At 36.7% G+C, this 22,326-nt stretch overlaps 1 protein-coding gene across 4 annotated transcripts in view; it reads right to left on the bottom strand.

The window, feature by feature from the left end:
* WRN (WRN RecQ like helicase) overlaps positions 1-22,326 on the bottom strand; it is a 152,532-nt gene that overhangs the window by 60,988 nt on the left and 69,218 nt on the right. For all 4 annotated transcript variants that reach the window (XM_043561003.1, XM_043561014.1, XM_043561032.1 and 1 more), the window contains exons 16-18: positions 17,829-17,911; positions 14,104-14,210; positions 2,883-3,070 (exon numbers count right to left, since the gene is read on the bottom strand). In XM_043561003.1, coding sequence (XP_043416938.1) covers positions 2,883-3,070; positions 14,104-14,210; positions 17,829-17,911 — 378 coding nt within the window. The remainder of the gene's footprint in view (positions 1-2,882; positions 3,071-14,103; positions 14,211-17,828; positions 17,912-22,326) is intronic.

Genomic DNA, 22,326 nt, shown 5'->3' with positions numbered 1-22,326 from the left:
ATTTATGTGCATCAGTAGTGTTCACATCGATATTAAGACTGTGTATCACTTTCTACACTAAAAAAAAGGTAAAAAATACACAAAAATTTGAACTTATACAGCAGAAGAATGAAAGGTGTAAAAATCTCTATTACAAAAGGATTCATTACTGGGGTGCCTGAGTGGCTCAGTTAGCAATGCCTCTGACTCTTTATTTTGGCTCGGGTCACGTTCTCACAGTTGTAAGATCTAGAGTCCCGCTTTGGGAGTGGGCATGCAGCCTGCTTAAGATTCTCTCTTTCCCTCTCCCACTGACCCTCCCCCACTTGCACTCTTTTTCTCTCTCGCCCTCATCTCTCTCTCGTTCAAAAAAAAAAGGGGGGGTTTATTACTTCACCAAGTGGCTTACTAAACATTGTTATTTCCTCACAACAATTTCTGGGAGGGGAAAAAAAATCTATCTTCATCTAATCACTAAATTAGATAGATGAGAGGCTTGTCTACCCAATTTCAATGTATCGTGATTATAGAAAACAAATAAAGTCAGGATTTAACAAACATGTTAGCTCAATGACTAGAAAAAAAATGGTAGAATTAAAGGGAATAAAATGGAAATAAAAGGCAACACTCTGAAGTCTTAATTACCCTCCATCTAATTATTGCTCATTAAGGGAAAAATTTCTCTTTGCCTATGATCTACAGAAAGCATTCTGACTCTCAGTGGTTGGCTGCTACCATACTGTTCTTGAAGGATTGAAAATGGGATGCAAAAATCTTTTTTGCTTTGCTCTCAGAAAAACCACGTCATATTAAATACAAAAATCTTGGATAGTCTTGGATGTCAGGCTAAGGATTCTGGCCTTTAGTCTCAGGAAAGAGGGAGGCACCAGAGAGAAATGCCAAGACTCAGGGATGTACTTTCAGATGGCGAATCTGAAAATTGTGTATAGAAGAAGCAAGGAGGAACCCTGGGGGTGGGGGGGAGTTTGATAACAGTCTGGGCTAAGGGACCTTCACTGGCAGAATTAACATGGAAGATGGTAAGAGAACATTTACATAAGATATCATGAAAGGACAATACAGTCCAAAAGATAAAATGTCACAGTGTGACACACACACACACACACACACACACACACAGGCAAACAGTTTCAAAAGAAGAAGGTTATTAGGGGAAGGCCACTGAGATTGAGAAAAATATGGATGGGAGAGGAGATTAAAGATTAGGAGAATAGATAATGATCCCACTGCTAAAAGACTCTAGCCTAGAATAAGCAGCCTTCTTCAAGAGAATGTTTTCCCTCTAGGGTACAAAAGAAGTTAAGTGCAATGAGTACTCACTTCAGAGAGATCTCTAGCACAGCCAGAATACTCAGAATATACTCATTACTTTCTTGTTTTATTTTTTTTTTAATGTTTATTTATTTTGAGAGACAGAGACAGGGAGAGGTAGAGAGAGAGGGAGAGGAAATCCCAAGCAGGCTCCACATTGTGAGTGCAGAGCCCAACGTGGGGCTCTATCTCATGAACCTGTGAGATCATGACCTGACCTGAGCTGAAATCAAGAGTCGGATGCTTAACCAACTGAGCCACCCAGGCACCCTTCTTGTTTTATCTTTTATTTATTTTTAAAAATATTTTATTTTTAAGAAATCTCTACACCTAATGTGGGGCTCGAACTCACAACCCTGAGATCAAGAACTGCATGCTCTACTGACAGAGCCAGACAGACGTCCCCATTACTTTCTTGTTTTAATCTAAATGTAGTACAATCCAGCCAATAACAAATCCTACATTAAAACTCATCCTAAAGGACCCCAGTAGTCCTTAAGGAAGAAACTAATGATGTTCTTTAAACTCTATTTGCCTAGATTTGTTTTATCTTTGTGTTGGTAGGACAAACATTATTTTCATGAATTCTGACTTAACACATTTCCTAACATGACAGTTATAAGATTCTCACCAACGAGACAGATCACGGAAATAAGGCAAAGGAAAGCTTCTTAGCATATATATAAAATGCCTCCAAACAAAACAAACAGGACAAAGTACTAGTGACAGTTTCTTCATCAGTAAAATGAAAATAATATGTAGCTTATTGAGCAGTTACAAGGATTACTACATCATTTACATAAAGCACCTACGAGAGTCCTTGGCACATAGTAAGGGCTCAAAAGTACTTAGCAATAAGATGGCTTTTAAAATTCCCTAATACTCATGGTGCCTGGGTGGCTCCATAGGTTGAGTGTTCGACTTCTGCTCAGGTCATGATCTCACGGTTTGTGGGTTCAAGGCCCAAATCAGGCTCTGTGCTGACAGCTCAGATTCTGTGTGTGTGTGTGTGTGTGTGTGTGTGTGTGTGTGTGTGTGTGTGTCTGCCCCTCCCCTGCACACTCTCTCTCAAAAATTAATCAACATTAAAAAAAATTTTTTTAATAAATAAATAAAATTCCCTAATACTCAATTAGTCAGATAATTAGCAAACTAGATAGAATTCAGATAAAAGACTCAGTTATTTTTGTTGTTTACTTATCAATTATTAAGAGTATCGGTGTGTCTGGCTGGTTCAGTCAGTAGAACATGTGACTCATGATCTCAGGATCATTGGTTCAAGCCCCACATTGGGTGTAAAGTTTAGTTAAAAAAAAAAAAAGAGCATATATCCTGTTCAAGTAAAATTAAGTAGAAAAATACCAGATGAATTAGTTTCTGACTTCAGAAACAGGCTATTTACTCAGTCACTGTCTTGTTAATATGACATCACACTTGACTTGAATCAAAGCTAAGTAGAATTTGAAATATGTTAAATATGAATTAGAAGAAAATAGTAAAAAATAAATAAATAAAACAAAAATTTAAGAAGGAAATAGTTCACCAAAATTTATCAACCATGAATTCTTCACCTTGTCTTTTGGACAAGAAATGGCTTTAGATCCTGAAGGATGTTTCCTGATTTTCGTCCAACTTCCAAATACAAGTTTGGTCGATCAAAACCAGTACAGGTAATCTGAGGATTCTTCAGTTTTAAGCAATGTATAATGTCTTCCCGGATTGAAGAACTTGCAGTAGCAGTGACTGCAACAATTGGAACCTAAATGAAATAAAACTGATTTGTCAGAAAGGAGAGCACTCATTACTTCCTAACATTTCTACCACCTTCTTACAAAGAGACTGGACAACAATTACATGAGGAACAATGTTAAAAATATAACTTTAAAATTACTTTTTCAAAGAAGAAAAAGAAAACTTCCTACTTACTTGTTTCTCAGCCTTCATAATACATTTACTTTTTAAAAATCAGAAATCATTTGGGGCACCTAGGTGGCTCAGTTGGTTAAGTATCTGTCTCTTGACATTGGCTCAGGTCATGATCTCACCATTTGTGAGATCAAGCCCTGCATCAGGCTCTGCATTGACAGTGAGGAGCCTGCTTGGGATTCTCTCTTTCTCTCTCTCCCTCTCCCACCACCATTTCTCTCTCTCCTCACACACCTCCCTCACTTGTGTGCATACACGAACTCACTCTCTCAAAATAAACATTAAAAAAATCTTTAAAAAAATCATAAATCACTTAAATAAAACACTAAATCCATATGATTTTTCAATACAATCTACCTACTTATTAGCTATCTAACCCTTCATTTATTATTTTGTAAACATTTATTATATTTATAATAGTGCTGATATAAGTCATATGTTATACCTTATTTTTTATTAATCTGTGATTCACAAATCATAAACCCTTTCATTCACTGAAAATCTAACTATACAAAGCAGTAAGTCTTTTTTTTTTTTTTTTGTCTCCTATATTGTATATATTGGTTTATGGCTTCTCAGATCTAGAAACACAGCTCTTAATGACCTGGATAACCTCTCTCCAGTTCACTAAGTTAATGATTGCATACAATACATAAGAGGAGTACATAAAATGAAACATCTATTATTAATTGGTTCCTTGAGCAACCAACTCATGTTCTATTTTTAGTCTAGAAAAGACTTAAAAGGTTAGCAGCCAAAACAGGAGACATGCAAGGTACTAAGAAAAACATGAATATGTAATCTTTCAGAAATTCTAAAGTAGGATAACAATATATCTCCCATGAAACTATATTCAATATTTTTGTCCCTATTATCACAGGGAGCTATAATTAATTATGCTATTATTTTATATTCAGAAAAAAATGGAGTAAGTCTTCAAGTTCTTCCTAAATCATTAAGCTGTTCTATATCCAAGAATACAACTTTCTAAAAATACTTTTTGTGGTCTCTTACAAACAGAATAAATGATATCCTCAGAAAATAGCTCTTTAGATGCCCTGCATGTAACTCACAAATCAGTTTAAGCAATCATCCTCATGTAAGTGAAAGTTTATGGGCAATTTGTAAAAAAGCAATTATAGAATTTGGAAAACAAGATACAATTTACTAAACACTACAAAGTACTTTTACAATCAATATAGCTTTACTGAATTAAAAATTATTTCGGGGCACCTGGGTGGCTCAGGTGGTTAAAGCATTCGACTAGGGCTCAGGTCATGATCTTGCAGCTTGTGGGTTCAAGCCCTGCGTTGGGCTGTCTACTGACAGCTCCGAGCCTGGAGCCTGATTCTGTTTCTGTGTCTCCCTCTTTCTGCCTCTCCCCAGCTTGCACTCTCTCTCTCAAAAATAAATAAGCATTATAAAATTTTTTTTTTTAATTATCTCAAAGCTCATATAAAAAAATGAAGTCTGGAAGTAGTTTTTTTTAATGGAAAAAAAAAAAAGAGACCACAACCAGTGTGACCCAGTTATTTGCATTTTTGCATTCTCTATCCTTAAATTCTATGAAATTATTTAAATGTGTTAAGTATTTTTTAATGTTTATTTATTTTGAGAGAGAGAAAGAGAGATTGAGAGCAACCTCTCTCTCTGGAGCAAAGGGGGGGGAGGGGGAGAGAATCCCAAGCAGGCTCCATGCTGCCAGCACAGAGTCCAACATGGGGCTCGAACCCTCAAACCACAAGATTATGGGGCCGAGCTGATGTCAAGAGTTGGATGTTTAACCAACTGAGCACTCAGGTGCCCCTAAATGTGTTAAATATCATTAAATGTTTTAATTAAATTTAAAATTTTTAATTAAATTATTTAAAAATTAACCCCCCAAATTAACTTCCTTGAGTTTTGGCTTATAATCAATCAGACTGTTCTCTGAAGTTAGAGAGTGCCATCTATAACAACTTATAAATGAATAGGCCAATTTATAAAGAATTTAGTTTCTCTAACCAAGCTTAGAGAATATATATACATATATATGGAAAGTTCAAACATTAGAAGCTCCTAGGACATGTACATTCTCCCTTTTTTTTTTTAAATGTTTATTTATTTTTTTTGAGAGAAAGAGACAGAGTGTGAGTGAGTGAGGGGCAGAGAGAGAGGGAGACACAGAATCTGAAGCAGGCTCCAGGCTCTGAGCTATCAGCACAGAGCCCAATACGGGGCTTGAACTCACAAACTGAGCTTAATCGACTGAGCCACCCAGGTGCCCTGAGGAATGTCTTCTCACCCTTACAACAACAAAGCATTTTCATCAACTTAAGTGCTTTATTCAAACAATTCATAAATGCACTAAGAAAATACTTGTTGCTTAACTACATATGCAGAGAAAGACAGATGTTTTCAGGATACAAAGAATAAGAGGGTATGGTCTGTTTTTCTAAACAGTATAATGTATGAGTGAATAGGCAATGCATTTCTGAAAATAAGAAATTAAGCAATGGAACAGGACACCTCTTGAAGAAGTTAATAGAAAAGTCAGGCAAAAGAGCAGCATGGTAGTGAAAAATATCTGATGTAGTCAGTTGCCCGAGTTCAAATCCTGTCTTTTTTGTCACTAACGAGGTGTGAGATTTTGAGCTGTTTATTTCACTCTCTAAACTTTGGTTTCCTCATCTATAAAATGGCAACAATAACAGCAATCTCATAAAGTCACTGTGAAGACCAGAGGACAACAGGACATGTAATGTGCTGCACATAATGCATGGTACACAGTAAGCACCCGAAAAGTTTCAGCCATTACTGATGTTGTCATCGCATAATGGGAAAGAATTCTACACAAGAACTCCAGAGCCCTAGGCGCTAATCCAAGATTTGCCACTGACTTCGGCGAGGGCTTCTCTTGGCTTCGGTTTTTTTCTCTAAAATATGATATGTACTGGGCTCCACAATGTTAGACTCTCTTCTAACTCAAAATTCCCATGTTGCCACTAGAAATGCCCTATGCCAGCGACCCGCTAATGATAAAAAAATCACCGTAAATGCACTCTTTTGCCTCAAGCACTCTAGAAAGTCAGTCACAGTTAAGAATGCTGCTTCCACAACTAGAAAATAGAAGTAATGGAATATATTAATTTTTAAAATTTTTTTAATATTTATTTTTGAGAGAGAGAGAGCGAGCGAGTGCACGAGCAGGGGAGAAGCAGAGAAGGAGACACAGAATCCGAAGCAGGCTCCAGGCTCTGAGCTGTCAGCACAGAGCCCAATGTGGGGCTCCAACCCCTAAGCTGTGAGATCATGATCCGAGCCAAAGTTGGACGCTCAACCAAGTGAGCAACCCAGGTGTCCCTAGAATATATTGAATTAAAAGAAAATAGTTATTTCCTTCCACTTCAGAAATGAATAGAATCTGTTCTCTTAGAAGTCTGTGGCACCTTATGATGTTTAAAATTTATAAATAAGAGTGAAGCCTGGAAATAGCACACAGGCTGGTTATGAGACAGGTGATCACACATCCTGGTTTCCAGGGACACTCTGGTTTATGCTGTCTTCACAGCATAAATATTAATAGCTTGTAATCTCTAACATTCCAAAGCAAACTGATTTAGGCAATAAATTATGGTGTCACCTAGTCATATCAAGTTCTTAATTCATGAAAACTCTTACTCTTTAAGTTGGAAAATTTGGCTTCTTTGGAAATAAGTACCAGGTTTTGTTAAAACAGGCAAAAAATATAAGTTAATCTTATGACTATATATTTAGGAATGATTCAGTCCTAGACTTCAATGGTATAGCACCTACAGATTCAGAGAAGTATGACTATTCCATCTGCTTCTAAATTTGGGTCGTGTTGCTAATTCTCACTTGGTACTGCATAATATCATGCTTCATTCATGCAGCCATTCACTCAGTCCAAGTAATTACTGAGTGCCTGCATGCCATCTTTGGGAAAGGCTGGGGGAGGGAGGAATGAAAAGAATCAACATGTCTCACGGATCTCACGGTTCCTTCTCCTTGAATCTTAGAGAATTTTAAGACTGGTGTATAGCTTTCTGCCTGGTTGCTCTTTCTGAGACTCACTTTGTCTCATTCTCTCCACATGGGAATCTTTATGCCAAGTGGTTCAGTGATTTCTTTGCTATTTTTAAACTCATTGAAATCATATGGTGTGAAGCTGCATCAGCTGTCCCAGTGTGACTGTAACTAGAAAGAGGAGAAAAGCACAGACAACCGTGAGGAAAATGAGAGTCCTACAACCACCAGGTGGCATTTCTCGCCACCTAGCTAATCAGCAGGATTTGTGAAAACACTAGGGGGAAAGGTTTTCTCAGCCACTGCTTGACAAACACCCTGTGCTATACTGAACCATCACAAGAAATGAAAATGATCCAATGGAGTCCACAGCCAGATAGAATAAAAGACTTAATTCACCACTGAAAAGTGTTTAAGAACTGCATAAAATACTTAAAACTCCTCTAACACAATCCTTTTGGAATCAAAGGCCTGGGAAAGGATTACAGAAAGCAATCTTCCTATTTTCCAAAAGCTTACTTTAAACCATTCTAAACTAATGGAAAGCAGACCTTGAGGCACACTGAACCCACTGACTTTTACCACACATATATCTTTTTCCTCTATTATACTACTAACTACTATTAACACTGCTAATATTTCTATTATATTAATTCTATTCTATAGAATTCTATACTAATCTATTATTAGTCTATTATTAATCTAAACTAATTCTATATTAATCTATTCTATTAATATTTGTACTGTTCCACACACCATTTACTGTTTGGTACTATTGTTTCTACTTTTATAGGTACAGATCTAAACTCCTTTATTGGACTATGAGCTACTTCAGAGCAGAAACTATACCTATGTTTTTTTTACTTCTTTCAAATCACTTGTTTGAGAAACTAGCAGTGTCCCACTGTGAAACTACGGCCCAACTCCACCACTATCCGCGTGGGAAGGGGACTTCTCTGATTCTTGGCTTTCTCATCAGAATTCATTTATTCATTTAACCAAGTATTTTATGGAGCATCCACTATGTGCCCGGTCCTATTCTTGATGATACGAGCAAGATAATCAACAGCCTGTCCCCACAGAGAATATCCTAGTGGGGACTCACAGACAATAGACAAAATGTAACACAGTAAGTTAAACAGTGGTAAGTGCTTTTAAAAAACAGCAAAGGAATAGGAGGAATATTGTAATGTTGGAGGGAGGAATTGATTTAAAAATTTAATATGGTGGCCCAGGAGGCCTAAACGAAAAAGTAGTATTTCAGCAAAGACCTGAGAGAAGTAAGGGATCACCCCATGTGAATTATCTGGGTGAAGAGTATTCAGGGAGAGGGAAGAGCGGGAACAAAGCCCTATTGCGAGAGCATGCTCCATTGAAGAATATCAAAGAGAATGTGGTCAGGATGCAGCAAATGAGGAGACAAGTAGAGAATCAAGTCAAAGACAAGATGAAAGACCAGACCACATAAGACATGGTAGTGAGTTCTGTCATTATTTAGAGAGAAAAGGTCCACTGCTAGAGGATTTTCAGCAGAAGACATAACCTGACTTATTCTAAAAGGATCACTCTAGATGCTGGGTTAATAGACTGAAAGAGGGAAAGAGTGGAAGGAGGAAGACCAACGAGGAGGCTACTACTGCAGGGAGATGGAAATGGTGGCTGGTACCAGGGCGGTGACAGAGATCAAGACAGAAATTATTAGATTCTGTACATATCCTGAAGATCTCATGAGATTTCCTCACTGTTTAAATGGGTGGAGGGGCGTCCAAGTGGCTCAGTGGGTTAAGCACCTGACTTTTGATTTCAGCTCAGGTCATGAGTTCAAGCTCCGAGTTGAGCTCTGTCCGAACAAATCCTCTCTCTTGGGATCCTCTCTCTCCCTCTCTCTTTCTGCACCCGCCCCCCTTCGGCCCACCACCTCTCAAAAATAAATAAATAAAAACGTTTAAAATAAATACATAAACATGGGGGAGGTAGAGTATGAGAAAAAAGGAAGAGTTGCAAAATTTTTTTAAGTTTATTTATTTTGAGAGAGAGTGAGGGAAGGGAAGAAAAAGAGAGAGAGAGAGAGAGAGAGAGAGAGAGGGAAAAGAGGAAGAGAATTCCAAGCAGGCTCTGCACTGCCAGTGAGAAGCCCAATTCAGGGCTCTATCTCAGGAACCATGGATCATGACCTGAGCGGAAACCAAGAGTTGGACGCTTAACTGACTGAGCCACCCAGGAACCTCGAAGAGTTGAAAATTTTTGGCCTGAGCACCAGAAGGATAGGCTGCTATTAAATGACATGGGGGAGGGGTGCATTGGGTGGGTCAGTCGGTCATGTATCTGACTCTTGGTTTCAGCTTAGGTCACAGTCTCACAGTTGGTGAGTTCGAGTCCCACAACAGGCTCTGTGCTGACAGTGTGAAGCTTGCTTGGGATTCTGTCTCCCTCTCTTTCTCTGCCCATGCTTGCTCTCTACCTCTCTCTCTCAAGAGTAAGTTTGAAATGTCTATTAAGTATCTAAGTAGAGTGATGTTGAGTAGGCAGTTACATTTAAATGTGTGTGTGTGTGTGTGTGTGTGTGTGTGTGTGTGTATTTTATAAAATGGTTAAAATAAATATAGTGATAATACCAAATGCTAACAAGGAGGCAAAGAAACTGGATCACTCACACCTTGCTGGTATTAACTGAGTCAGGGGATATAAATTTGGGAGTTGTCAACATATAGATGGTATTTAAAGCCATATGTTAGATCAAATGACCTAGGTGGGTAAGTGCAAATAAGGAGGAGAATTAAGTCCAAGGACTAAGGTTTCAGACAGGCCAATGTTAAAAGTGCAGGGAGCTTAGATGAAACAAGCAGAGTATGAAGAGACAGGAAGGAAGGAAGAGAACCAGGAGAATCGGCTAACTTGGTGACAGGTGAAAAACTGTTTCAAGAAGGTAATCAAGATAATAATCTTGCTGGCTTGTTGTGAGGCTTAACCAAGACGAAAGCATCGACCCCAGGACCAGTTCCATAGTTGGAGCTCAATTCAGTCTAGTTTGATTCTCTCAGTATATACTTGTAACTGGTACATTCAAGTTTTTTTCTTGTTTTTACTTTATTTTATTTTATTTTAATGTCTGTTCTAACCAAATTTTTATGAGAAGAGCTAACAAAAAGAAGCTCTCAATTTTGCTACCTAGGGGCGCCTGAGTGCTTCAGTTGATTAAGTGTACAACTTCAGCTCAGGTCATGATCTCACAGTTCATGAATTTGAGCCCCATGTTGGGCTCTGTGCTAACAGCTCAGAACCTGGAGCCTGCTTCAGATTCTTGTCTCCCTCTCTCTCTGCTCCTCCCCTGCTCATTCTCTGTCTCTCAAAAATAAACATAAAAAAAAATTTTGCTACCTAGAAGCATAATTAATATGCAATGGGAATGAACTACACTCTACCAAAAGAATAACAAACAATCTCGGTTTTTCTTTTTCTTTCTTTCTTTCTTTTTTTTTTTTTTTACAATCTCTGTTTTTCTAAGTTTAGTCACACAACTGTTAAATCTTGGACTCTGACGATATACGTGATAGCTTCACTACTATGTGGCAAACCTAAACATAAGTCGACCTTGTTTATTCATTCAAAATTAATACAGTAGACTAGAGAACCCAGAAATAGATTCATCCAAATATACCCAAATGATTTTTAACAAAGTGTCAGAAGCTGTTCAATAGAAGAGGGACAGACAGACATTTCAACAACTGGTTTCAAGCAACTAGATAGACATCTACAGGCAAAAAAATGAACCTCAATCTAAACCTGACACATTACACGAAATATAACTCAAAATGCATCATGGACTTGAAATCTTCAGGATCTAGGGTTAGGTGGAGAGCACAATACAAGAAAAAACTGATGAACTGGACTTTATCACAACTAAAAATGTTTGCCATGTGAAAAACACTTTGAAGAAAATGAAAAAACAGCTACAAATTGGAAGAAAATATTTACAAACCATGTATCTGACCAAGGATTCATACCTATCTACAATAAAACACTTTCAATAGTAAAAATAAATACATAAATAAACAGACAAATCCAATTAAATCAGGGATTTCACAAAAGAGGCAATTAGCATATAAGATGTCATCATCAGCCATTAAAGAAATGCAAATTAAAAATACAACAGGCTAATCCTCCACACTTATCAAAATGGCTAACCATATATGGGGTGCCTGGGTGGCTCAGCCAGTTGAGTGTCTGACTCTTGCTTTCAGCTCAGGTCATGATCCCAGGGTCATGGCATCAAGATCCAGGTGGGACTCTGTACTGGTTATGAAGCCTGCTTAAGATTCTCTCTCTCTCTCTCCCCCTCAGCCTCTCTCTCCTGCTCATGCTCTCTCTCTCTCTCTAAAATAAGATTTTTTAAAAAACTGTATTTAATGGCTAACACAGAGGCAACTGGGTGGCTCAGTCAGTTAAGCGTCCAACTTCGGCTCAGGTCATGATCTCGTGGTTCATGAGTTTGAGCCCTGCATTGGGCTCTGGGCTGACAGCTTGGAGCCTGGAGCCTGGAGGCTGCTTCAGATTCTGTGTCTCCCTCTCTCTCTGCTCTGTTCCATTTCACTCCAACACTCCATCCCTCTCTCTCTCCCTCTCTCTCTCTCTCAAAAATAAATGAACATTAAAAAAAAAATGGCTAACACCAAATGCTGGCAAGGATGGAGAGAAACTGAGTCACTCAAACACTGCTGGCAGGAATGTAAAATGGTAAAGCCACTCTGGAAAACAGTTTGGCAGTTCCTTAAAAAAACTCCATATGGGGCACCTGGGTGGCTCAGTTGGTTGAGTGCCCAACTTCCGCTCAGGTCATGATCTTGCAGTCCGTGAGTTTGAGCCGTGTGTCCAGCTCTGTGCTGACAGCTCAGAGCCTGGAGCCTGCTTTGGATTCTGTGTCTCCCTCTCTCCCTGCACCTCCTCTGCTCGTGCTCTCTCTCTCAAAAATAAATAAACATAAAAAAAAAAAAAACCTTCACATGCACTTACTATAGGACCAGCAACTGCATTCCTGGGCATCTGCCCTAAAGAAATAAAAACTTATGGTCACAGTTTGTTTACACACTTGCCAAATGAAGGACTTCTGGGTTGTACACAAATGTCACAGCAGCACTATTCGTAAAAGGCAAAAACTGGAAACAACACAAAAGTTCTTCAACAGGCAAATGGTTAAACTAACTGTGGTACAGCCACACAATAGAATACTATGCAGCAATAAAACGGAACTTTTGATTTACACACCAACTTGGGTGGATCTCAAGGGAATTATGCTGAGTGGAAAAAGACAATTCAAATAGGTGACAGACTGTACGATTCCATTTATAGAACATTCTCAAAATAAAATTATAAAGATGGAGACCAGATGAGTGGTCACCAGAAGTTAGGGTTGGGGGGGGATGGGGGGGATGGCTGGAAAAGAACAGCTTCAGGAGGCTTGTGTTAATGGAGCAGTTCTGTATCTTGATTGCCGGGATAGTTTTACAAATCTACATATGGGATAAAATTGTACAGAACAATACACACACACACACACACACACACGTACTTATAAAACCAGTGAAATAAGTATAAACTGTGGAGACTAACTAGTTTTGACACTGTACTACAGTTATGCAAGATGTTACCATTGGGGACATTGTGTGAAAGGTACAAAGACCCCCATTGTACATTTTTTTTTTTACAACTGCCTGTGAATCCATAATTAATATAAAAAATAAACTGTTGCCATTACTTTCAGTTTTCAAGCCATTCATATAAAACATGCCATTCATGTACTTATTTAGAAATTTGCTCTTCTTTATAATTAGGGAAGAAGTGGAGTTCTAATACTAAAAACTTTATTAAAACCTCTTTAGTTCATTTTTCAGGTTTTCAATATGATGCAAGAAAAGATAACCATGCTTTTACAGCATCCTAGAGGAAAAGGACATTACATAACACCTCATTGAGACAGCATGGGAGACCTAAACATGTTCTCAAATAGTGTCTGTCGGGGCACCTGGGTGACTCAGTTGGTTAAGCGTCTGACTTCAGTTCAGCTCACGATCTCGCAGTTCGTGGGTTCAAGCCCAGCATTGGGCTCTGTGCTGACAGCTCAGAGCCTGGAACCTGCTTCAGGTTCTGTGGCTCCCTCACTCTCTGCCCTCCCCCACTCATGCTCTCTATCTCTTAAAAATGAATACATGTTAAAAAAAAATTTTTTTTTAAGTAGTGTCTATGTTCTACAGGTCAAATATGGCCCATAGCCTTGTTATGGCCCACAAGAAAATAATTTTTACATCTGTTTAAACTTTATTTATTTGTTTTGAGAGAGGGGGTAGGAGGGACAGAGAGAGCGAGAGAGAGCGAGAGAGAGAGAGAGAGAGCGAGAGAGAGAGAGAGAGAGAATTCCAAGCAAGCTCTGCAATGACAGTGCAGGGCTCGAACTCATGAACTGAGAGATCATGACCTGAGCAAAAGTCAAACACTTAACCTACTGAGACACTCAGGTGACCCAGTTTTTACATTTTTAAACGGTTGTGAAAAAAAAAAACAAAGAAAAATATGGACAAAGACCATACATGACCCATAAAGCCTAAAATATTTATTATCTGGTTCTTTCAGTAAAAGTATACTAATCTCTGCTTTGTGGTACACCTCAATAAATTATATGCCAACCTTAGAAGAAAGTCAAAGTCAGAATTTTTTTTAAATCTTTCCTCTGCTTACACCATCCATTTGCCCTTCATAGAGAAGCCCTCAGCCTAATAACAATTCCCCAGTCCTGGACTCTCCTTTGTTAAGAACATCATTTCAAGACACCGCACTTGGCAAGTTTACCGTGGGGAGTGCTTTCTTTAGGGAGCCCAAAGTCCTGAATGAATTCCTGAAATCATGTCCCCATTCAGAAATACAGTGAGCCTCATCCACAGCAATAAGTGTAATACCTATAAAGTGAAAAATATAAAAATGGGGAAAATAAAGTTTAAAAAGAAGCAATAAATTCATCTAAATCAATTATCACCTTTACTTCAAATATATAAATATCACAGAAAGGAAAATAAATAACTCAAAGTATTTGGTTCATATAAAAATATAAGCATAAACAACATCAGGTAACACCAAAAATCATTATGAAACAGAGGATGGGAGAAACATGGATAAAGGCACATGGATAAAAGAAGGAAACATTGATTCAAACAACATTATTTATTAGATTTCAGCTTTCATCATTATTCCTCAAAGAAATGAATTACTTACTATTACTTTGCCCTCAAAACTATCACTCATGAACCACTTGCAATGATACTGTCTTAAAAAAGAAGAGCTGCTTTTTTTTCTCTCTCTCTCTTTGGTAATACTTTCAATTTTATCTTATCGATTAGCCATCAAAAGAGACAGAAAGAGCACATTCCTACTGAGATGAAGCACATCATTGTCCATGACTGATCACATATCATACTGCAGAGAGTTCCTCTGAAATGCCAATATTGGAAGACAGGATGACATCCACATTTTCTATTGTAAGATGGTAAGAACTAAATCTCAGTATGTACCATACAGGTAAAAAGGAACGTAATTCGTTCTTTCCTTCCCTAGCAACCCCTCCACTCTGCCCCCCACCACACACCCACATTGAAACAGAATCAATAGTGTGTACTAATACATTTCAGAACAGGCTTTATTGTGTAACCATCCATTAAAATGTCTTTAGATATTTCAAAGTAATGACAGTAGTGCTTTCGCCTTCCATTACCAAATTAATACTTAAGACAAAAATAATTTTGTCCTTCAATGGAGATGATCACCACTTGATACTTATTTGAGTATTAATCATTTTCTGCCATTAGGAGGGCAATTATAAATATGTGTTCTAGAGTCAGACTACCTGGATGCAGAACCTGGCTCCAGCACTAACATTTGTATTAACTTAAACAAGTTACTTAAGTTTCCGATGGTCAATTTCCCACAAATAAAAGGTAGAAAATAATAGTACTTAACATTTTTTACTTACTCTGAAGATTAAATTAGATCATTCACTTAAAATGCTAAGACAGGGCCTGGCATAAAAGCCGAATTAAAAAAAAAAACAGAACACTAAACTATTACAGTTATTAAATGCCCACTCTGATCCAAACACTCTTCTAGGAAAAGATCAATAAAATGTACTCTGTAACCTTGAGAAGCTCACGATTCCACCCGAGGAGACAGACCAGCAAATAAACAATTATAATTCAGTGAGATTACCAAATAACAACAGAGATGAAAGAGAAAGCAAAACAGTAAACCTACTAAATATGAATACAGGTTGATTAGTATCAAAATTCTCTGTCTGCTGCTGTGTAACTGGGAAAAATTCAATGTTACCACTAATTTGGGCTTTAGAAACTAAATGACCCAGATTTTAAATGAAATAGGTTAAAATAAACATGATGGCTCCTCTTTTAAAACCTTCCTTAAAATTATAGGTTTGAAAAAAAAAATTATAGGTTTGACTAAATACCTCTTCATGGAGCTGAACTTTGTCCCTTACCATCAGTTTTACCAAGCTTTTGCTAACTTTAACTTTATATTTTTTAATGTTTATTTATTTATTTTTGAGAGAGAGAGAGAGAGAGAGAGAGAAAGTCACAGAGAGAGAGACAGAATCCCAAGCAGGCTCCACACCAGCAATGCTGAGCACGATGTGGGGCTCAAACTCACAGCCCATGAGATCATGACCTGAGCCAAAACCAAGAGCCAGACACTTGACTGACTGAGCCATCCAGGCGCCCCAACGATTTTTACTTTAAATTTGCAAGTCCAAGTGTCTGCCCAAGTCCTATACATATTTCATTTTGGCTTATCTGTCACTCAAGCCTTATTTCTAAAGTCAAAAGACAATTACAAGTGTGTTTGGTTTTAAGGAGTCTCCATATAACATTATGTTTGCTGCTTCTGTTACACATGCATACTACTTAAATAATGTAACATAAAAAGCATAAATCTGATTAGCTAAATGTCAGACTACTGTACAAACAGAATTCTGAGCAGATTCACTTTTGCAAGCATTTTACAATTTCCTGCAAAAAAAGCCAAAGAAAAATCTTTCAAAAAGAATTTATGCCCTTTTGCTCAACATTGAGAGTCAACCAAAACGAGCATTTTCATCCATCCTATGCAGAGTATTCTGCTCTAATGACTGCAGTGTTCATAATTTAATCTATTACAAAAAAATAAAAATAGAGAATCAGAACTAGTTGTCAAAGGATCTAAGCAAATTTTTAAGCTAATAACTAATTAACTCCATCACAGAAACAAAGCAAATATTGAAATGGAACAAAACATATGCAGCTCCCCATGAACACAGATCCAGCTTTTGGTAGAAAACGATAAAATTCCTACACCTAGGGTATTTAGGCTTAATCTGAAGTGAAATATCCTTAAGAGTTCCACACAACTGAATAGAGGACACACCAAATTTGTCTTCCATGAAAGGCAAAAATATGCCAATAAGGCATACAATAGTGATAATATCTTTGATAACGTATTTAATCAAATGTTAACTTCTGCCCTCATTCTTTTGTTGGTATTTAATACATACTAAAAAGACACAAATTTGTTTTCATTAAGTTGTTACAAAAATTATTAAATGCATTCCTAGAAGTATATGCTACTAACCATTAAATGAGATGTTGCAATGTTGAAAATTTACCTACCCAGAATTATTTTAATATATAATTATTCAGTGAGACCAAATAATATTAGAAAACTAAGACTGGTTAGTTGAGCTGAATGTTTGCATGATGAGCTACGCTATGATTGCAATTCTTGGATAGCTTATTCTAGCCAGCAAGAAGGAAAAAAAAGCAGACAAAAATTTTTAAAGTACAAAAAAAAAAAAAAAAATAGGGCACCAGCTGTTGACTAATTCTGTATTTACATTTTCTAGGAAATAAGCTCTGACTTACTATCTAACTTTTTAAAATCACACTCGCTGGTGGCAAATAATCAAAGTTACTGTGGTTTTCAACCTTGACTACAAATCAGAATCACTCATGAAAAACCACAGGGGCCAGGGGCCCACCACAGGCATGTTGAATCAGAATTTTCAGGTTTGGAGGATACTACATTGTTCTCAAGTTTGAAAAGTGATTCTCATGAACAAGAGTGGAGAACAACTATGTTGATTTAATTCAGATTCAGAATATGAAAAAAAGGAAATTATAATTTCACAGAATCTAAAAATCAACATTTATTTAATAATACATTTAAATTCCTACTGTGTGCCAGGCACTGTGCTAGGGCATTTTTGCCCCCAAAATGTTTATAGTCTAGCAGAAGAAAAGAGATCTATAAACAGGCAATTATAATACAGGAGCCTAATTTCTATGGCAGAAGGAATTTTAGGTACTTAGAATAAGACAAGGAAGACACCAAGTTGCAAAGTCAGAGATTTCCTGGAGGAAATAATGTTTGAAATAAACTTCAACAGAAGTGAAATCCAATATCCACTCATATATTTAACTTTAAAGGATAACTCAATTAAATAAGCACTTATAAAAAGATCCTATCATACCACTTACCAATATTAGCCTCAAGTTGCTGGAGTAGGCTCAAGTTACCTGAACAGAATTCTGGAGTTACATACACAATTTGATATTTGCCTCTGAAAAATAAACAAACAAAAAAAGAAATAGAAAAGGAAATATACTACAATAAAGAAAACAATCATCCAACGAATTACAACTTAAAACCACAATACCTGATAAATTTTTAAATAATACATTATACCACTCAAAACTAAATGAACATTACAAGTGTGTGTATATATCCACATGTATTAGTTCTCTGATTCTACTTCAACACATCAAAATAAACAGTGGCAAAGAGTACTCAGGAAGTCCTCAGCATTAAGGTGACATTAGAAGCCAGGTCCTGATTTCCAGCAGTTTAGCCCCAAAACTATAGTGTTTGAGTTAAACAGTTAAGCCTGTGGTAAACCTTCTATGTGTTGGCAATCCACCCACATACCATCCTCCTTCTTGGAGAATTACAACCCATTATCCTACCACCGACTCCCTCCCCATGATTAAATCCATAGTGCCCATGTTTCTCCTACGTATTTTGCTCTCTTGCCTAAATATATCTTCTTGGGCCAGGGTTCAGCACTGTATCAATGTCACATCAACTGGTCTCTGTCCTAGAATTTGGAGTTCCAACCAAGAACAACCAGTCAGTCTCTGCAAATGACAAGACCTGTAATTTGTGAAAAAAAGGAGCTGGAGGGCAGTCTTCTCTACCTTATGACTAGAAAAGCAGAAAATGCTTATCTCCTCCGAGAGAAGAATTGAGGAGACACAGAGAGGCCATGGATAAAAAAAAGCCTTATTGTATTTTTGATACCCAATTCAAAGTCTCTTCCTAACGGCTGGCTAATTCGTGTTCAGTGTGACCCATGAGACATTCCTATATCCTTAATATAAAATTCATTATTTGCTTAAGCTAGCTTGACTTTTTTCTATTCTGGGCAGACAGAATCCTAACTAAACAATGTTTGCAATAAAGTTTAGGTCTAGGGCATTTAAAATATATAGAGTCTCCTTTTCATTCTACTAAGTGAAGACATAAAGTTAAATAGAATGAAAACTTAATTTCCTATATAAAAAGACTTTAAAACATTTCATCTACTGTGTGCTAGGCATAGTGCTTTTATTAGGAATTAGGAACAAAACAATTAGGAACAAAATAGATATGCTTTTAATCTCATGAAATTAATTCAATATTCTAATTAACATAGGAAAACAGTATAAATAACAAGTTCTCATGTCAGCCTGCCCAAGGTTTGACTCTCAATTCTACTTCTTACAAGCTAAGTGATTTTAACTTCAGTGTGCCTCAGTTTCTTAAATGTAATGTAGTAATAATAATTATAAAGACAACTAATTCAACACAAATCTACATTGAAGGTAAATCCAATCAAATTCCACTGGCATTTGAGTTGAAAAGGTAATTTTGAAATACTTATGGAATGTTCACTTTGGCAGCACATATACTGAAATACTTAAGGAAATACAAAGGACCTAGAAAAGACAAAAAACTTTGAAATAAAAGAACAAAATCAGAAGACTTATACTACCTGATTTCAAGGCTTATTACAAAGCTACAGTAATGAAGACACCAATCCAGATAGGCAAACAGATTGATGGAACAAACACTGTAGCAAAAGACCCACATGTATGTAGTCATTTTGCTTTTGACAAAGGTACAAAGGCAATTCAATAGAGAAAGGATAGTATCTTCCATAAAGAGAGCTGGAACCAATTGGATATCCTTAAGAGAAAATAAGTTGTAATCAGTAACTGGTACAATACACAAAATTTACATTAAATGGGTTATAGACCTAAATGTAAAACTTAAAACTGTAACACTTTTAGGAGAAAATGTAAAAGAAAGTCTCTGTGATCCTGAGTTAGGCAAAGGCTTCTTAGATTCCACACCAAAAGCAAAATCCATAAAAGAACAAATTGACAGGCTGGACTTCAAAATGAAAAACTGCTGCTCTTCAAAAGAACAGTTCAGAGAATGACAAGAGAAGTCACAAACTAGAAATGTTGGCAAAGCATATACCAAATAAAGAATTTGTATTCAGAATAAATAAATGATTACCAAAACTCAGTAAGGGAAAAGACAACGATAAAGAATGGGCAAAAGATGTGAATAGATGCTTTCTAAAAGAAGATCTACAGATGGCCAAAAAGGACATGAAAAGATGTTCAAATTCAGTAGTCATTAAAGAAATGCAAATTAAAAACACATTGAGATCTTATTAGAATGGTTAAAATCAAGACTGGCCATACCACGCAATGGCAGAGAGGAGGAGGGATTAGAACTCTCAGACCTTGCCAGTGGGAATATAAAATGGTACAAATCACTCTCAACAAAGTCTGGCAGTTTCTTAAAAAGTCAACATAGAATTACCTATGACCCAGCAATTCCACTAATAGGCATATACACAAAAGCATGAAAACAGTCTTCATATAAAAACTTACACACTAATGTTTGTAGGACAATTATTCGTAACAGCCAGAAGTGGAAACAACCTAAATGCCCACCATTAATGAATGGTTAAACAAAGCATGTTATGTCTGTACAATGGAGTATTATTCATCCATAAAAAGAAATAAAATACTGACAACTAATGCTAAGTGAAAGAAGCCAGACACAAAAGGCCACATACTGTAGGAGTCCATTTATATGAAATGTCCAGAGTAGGCAAATCATAGAAACAGAAAGTAGATTAGTGGTTTGAAACGGTGTTGGGGTTGAAGGGGGAGGGGGATGGGGACACTGGGGAGTGACTGCGTAATGGATACTGAGGTTTTCTTGGAGTGATGAAAATGTTCTGGAATTAGACGGTTAGATGGTTGTAAAACATTGTGATGTACTAAAAGCCACTGAACCGTATAAAATGGTTAAAATGATGACTATTATGTAAATTTATCTCAATCAGAAAAAAAAGTTAAATATATACTCACAACATGATCCAGTGATTCCACTCCTTGGTTTATACCAATCAACACATATGAACACATACCAATAAACACATAAATGAAAACATATGTCCATACAAAGACTTGCATACAAATGTTCAGAGCAGCTTTATTTGTAACAGCCCCAAACTGGAAACAATGCCATGTCTATCAACAGTTGAACAGATGAAACAAATTATGACAATACCCTTATGACGTAATCTAGTTAGCAATAAAACAGGAACGAACTATTGATACATGTAACAGCATGGATGAATCTCAAAGTAATTACGCTGTGTGATTTAAACCAGACAAAACAAGAGCACATATTGTATGGCTGGTTCTGTTCATGTGCAATTTTAGAAGACATAAGCTAATCTAGAGTGGCAGAAAGTAGATCAGTAGTTACCTGGTGAGTGGGGTAGACAAGGTAGGAATAAGTGAAAGGAATGCATTACAAAGGGTGTAAGTAAACACTGAGGATGATGGATAAAGGGTCAGCATCTGGATTGCAGTGATGGTTTTGTCGGTATTTATACGTCAAACTCACCAAATTACACATTATAAGTATGTAAAAATTATTGTATTGCAATTATACCTCAATAAAGGTAATTTAAAATGTTTAAAAGAAAGAAAACGTATGTTCTAAAAAAGATTTTATAGGAATGTTCACAGAAGCTTTATTAGTAGTAGCCCTGAACTACAAACAGCTTAGGCATCTACTGCTGAGGAAATGAAAAAACAAACTGTGGTCTTTTCATACGATGACGTTTCATTCTGATATATCAAAAACATTATGGATACGTGCAACAGGAAGGATTCTCAAAACATTTTGCTGAATGAAAGAAATCTTACACAAAAGTTTTTATTGTATGAATCCACTTATATGAAGTTCTAGAACAGACAAAAGTATGGTAGAAAAAAATTAGTGGTTCGTTTTAGAATGGAGATAGAACGACAGATGGAATAGGAAGAGACGTGAAGGAACTTTCTGGAGTGACAGTAACATTCTATACCTTGATAGGGGTTTGGGTTATACATTTGAATGCATTTATCAAAACTCAGTAAATACATGTGTATACGTGTGGATATTAATATAAGATATATACGTTGTTAATATACACACACACACATATTTTTGTGTGTATGTGAGATTTTATCCTTGTTAGAAATTATGCTATGATAGGACTGGTGGGGCAAGAGATTTAGAATCCAGTCCATGCTCAGCCATGAATTGGTTGAGTGACTTCAGGCAAATTACTTGCTCTGGGCCTCAGCTTCGTCTGTAAAAATGAGACAAAACTAGATACATACTCTCCTACTTCTACTTTCAAAACCAAAATTTTACAATTCTAAGACTACAATGCTAAATTCACAGTCCAAGAACTAAAAATAATAGATTTCTTTTAAGTCTTAAAAATTTTTTTAATTATCAGTTCTGTAAGTGTGCTATAAAAAACAAAGTACATTTTTTAATCAGGAACATTTTGTCCATGAATTAAATAAAAATCTTTTGTGTACAAAATTCTCTCACATATCATAGACACAACCA

The sequence above is a fragment of the Prionailurus bengalensis genome, chromosome B1 (assembly GCF_016509475.1).
Source record: "Prionailurus bengalensis isolate Pbe53 chromosome B1, Fcat_Pben_1.1_paternal_pri, whole genome shotgun sequence".
Classification (NCBI taxonomy): domain Eukaryota; kingdom Metazoa; phylum Chordata; class Mammalia; order Carnivora; family Felidae; genus Prionailurus; species Prionailurus bengalensis.
Note: the sequence above shows the minus strand (reverse complement) of the source record. Positions and strands in the feature narration are given on the sequence as shown.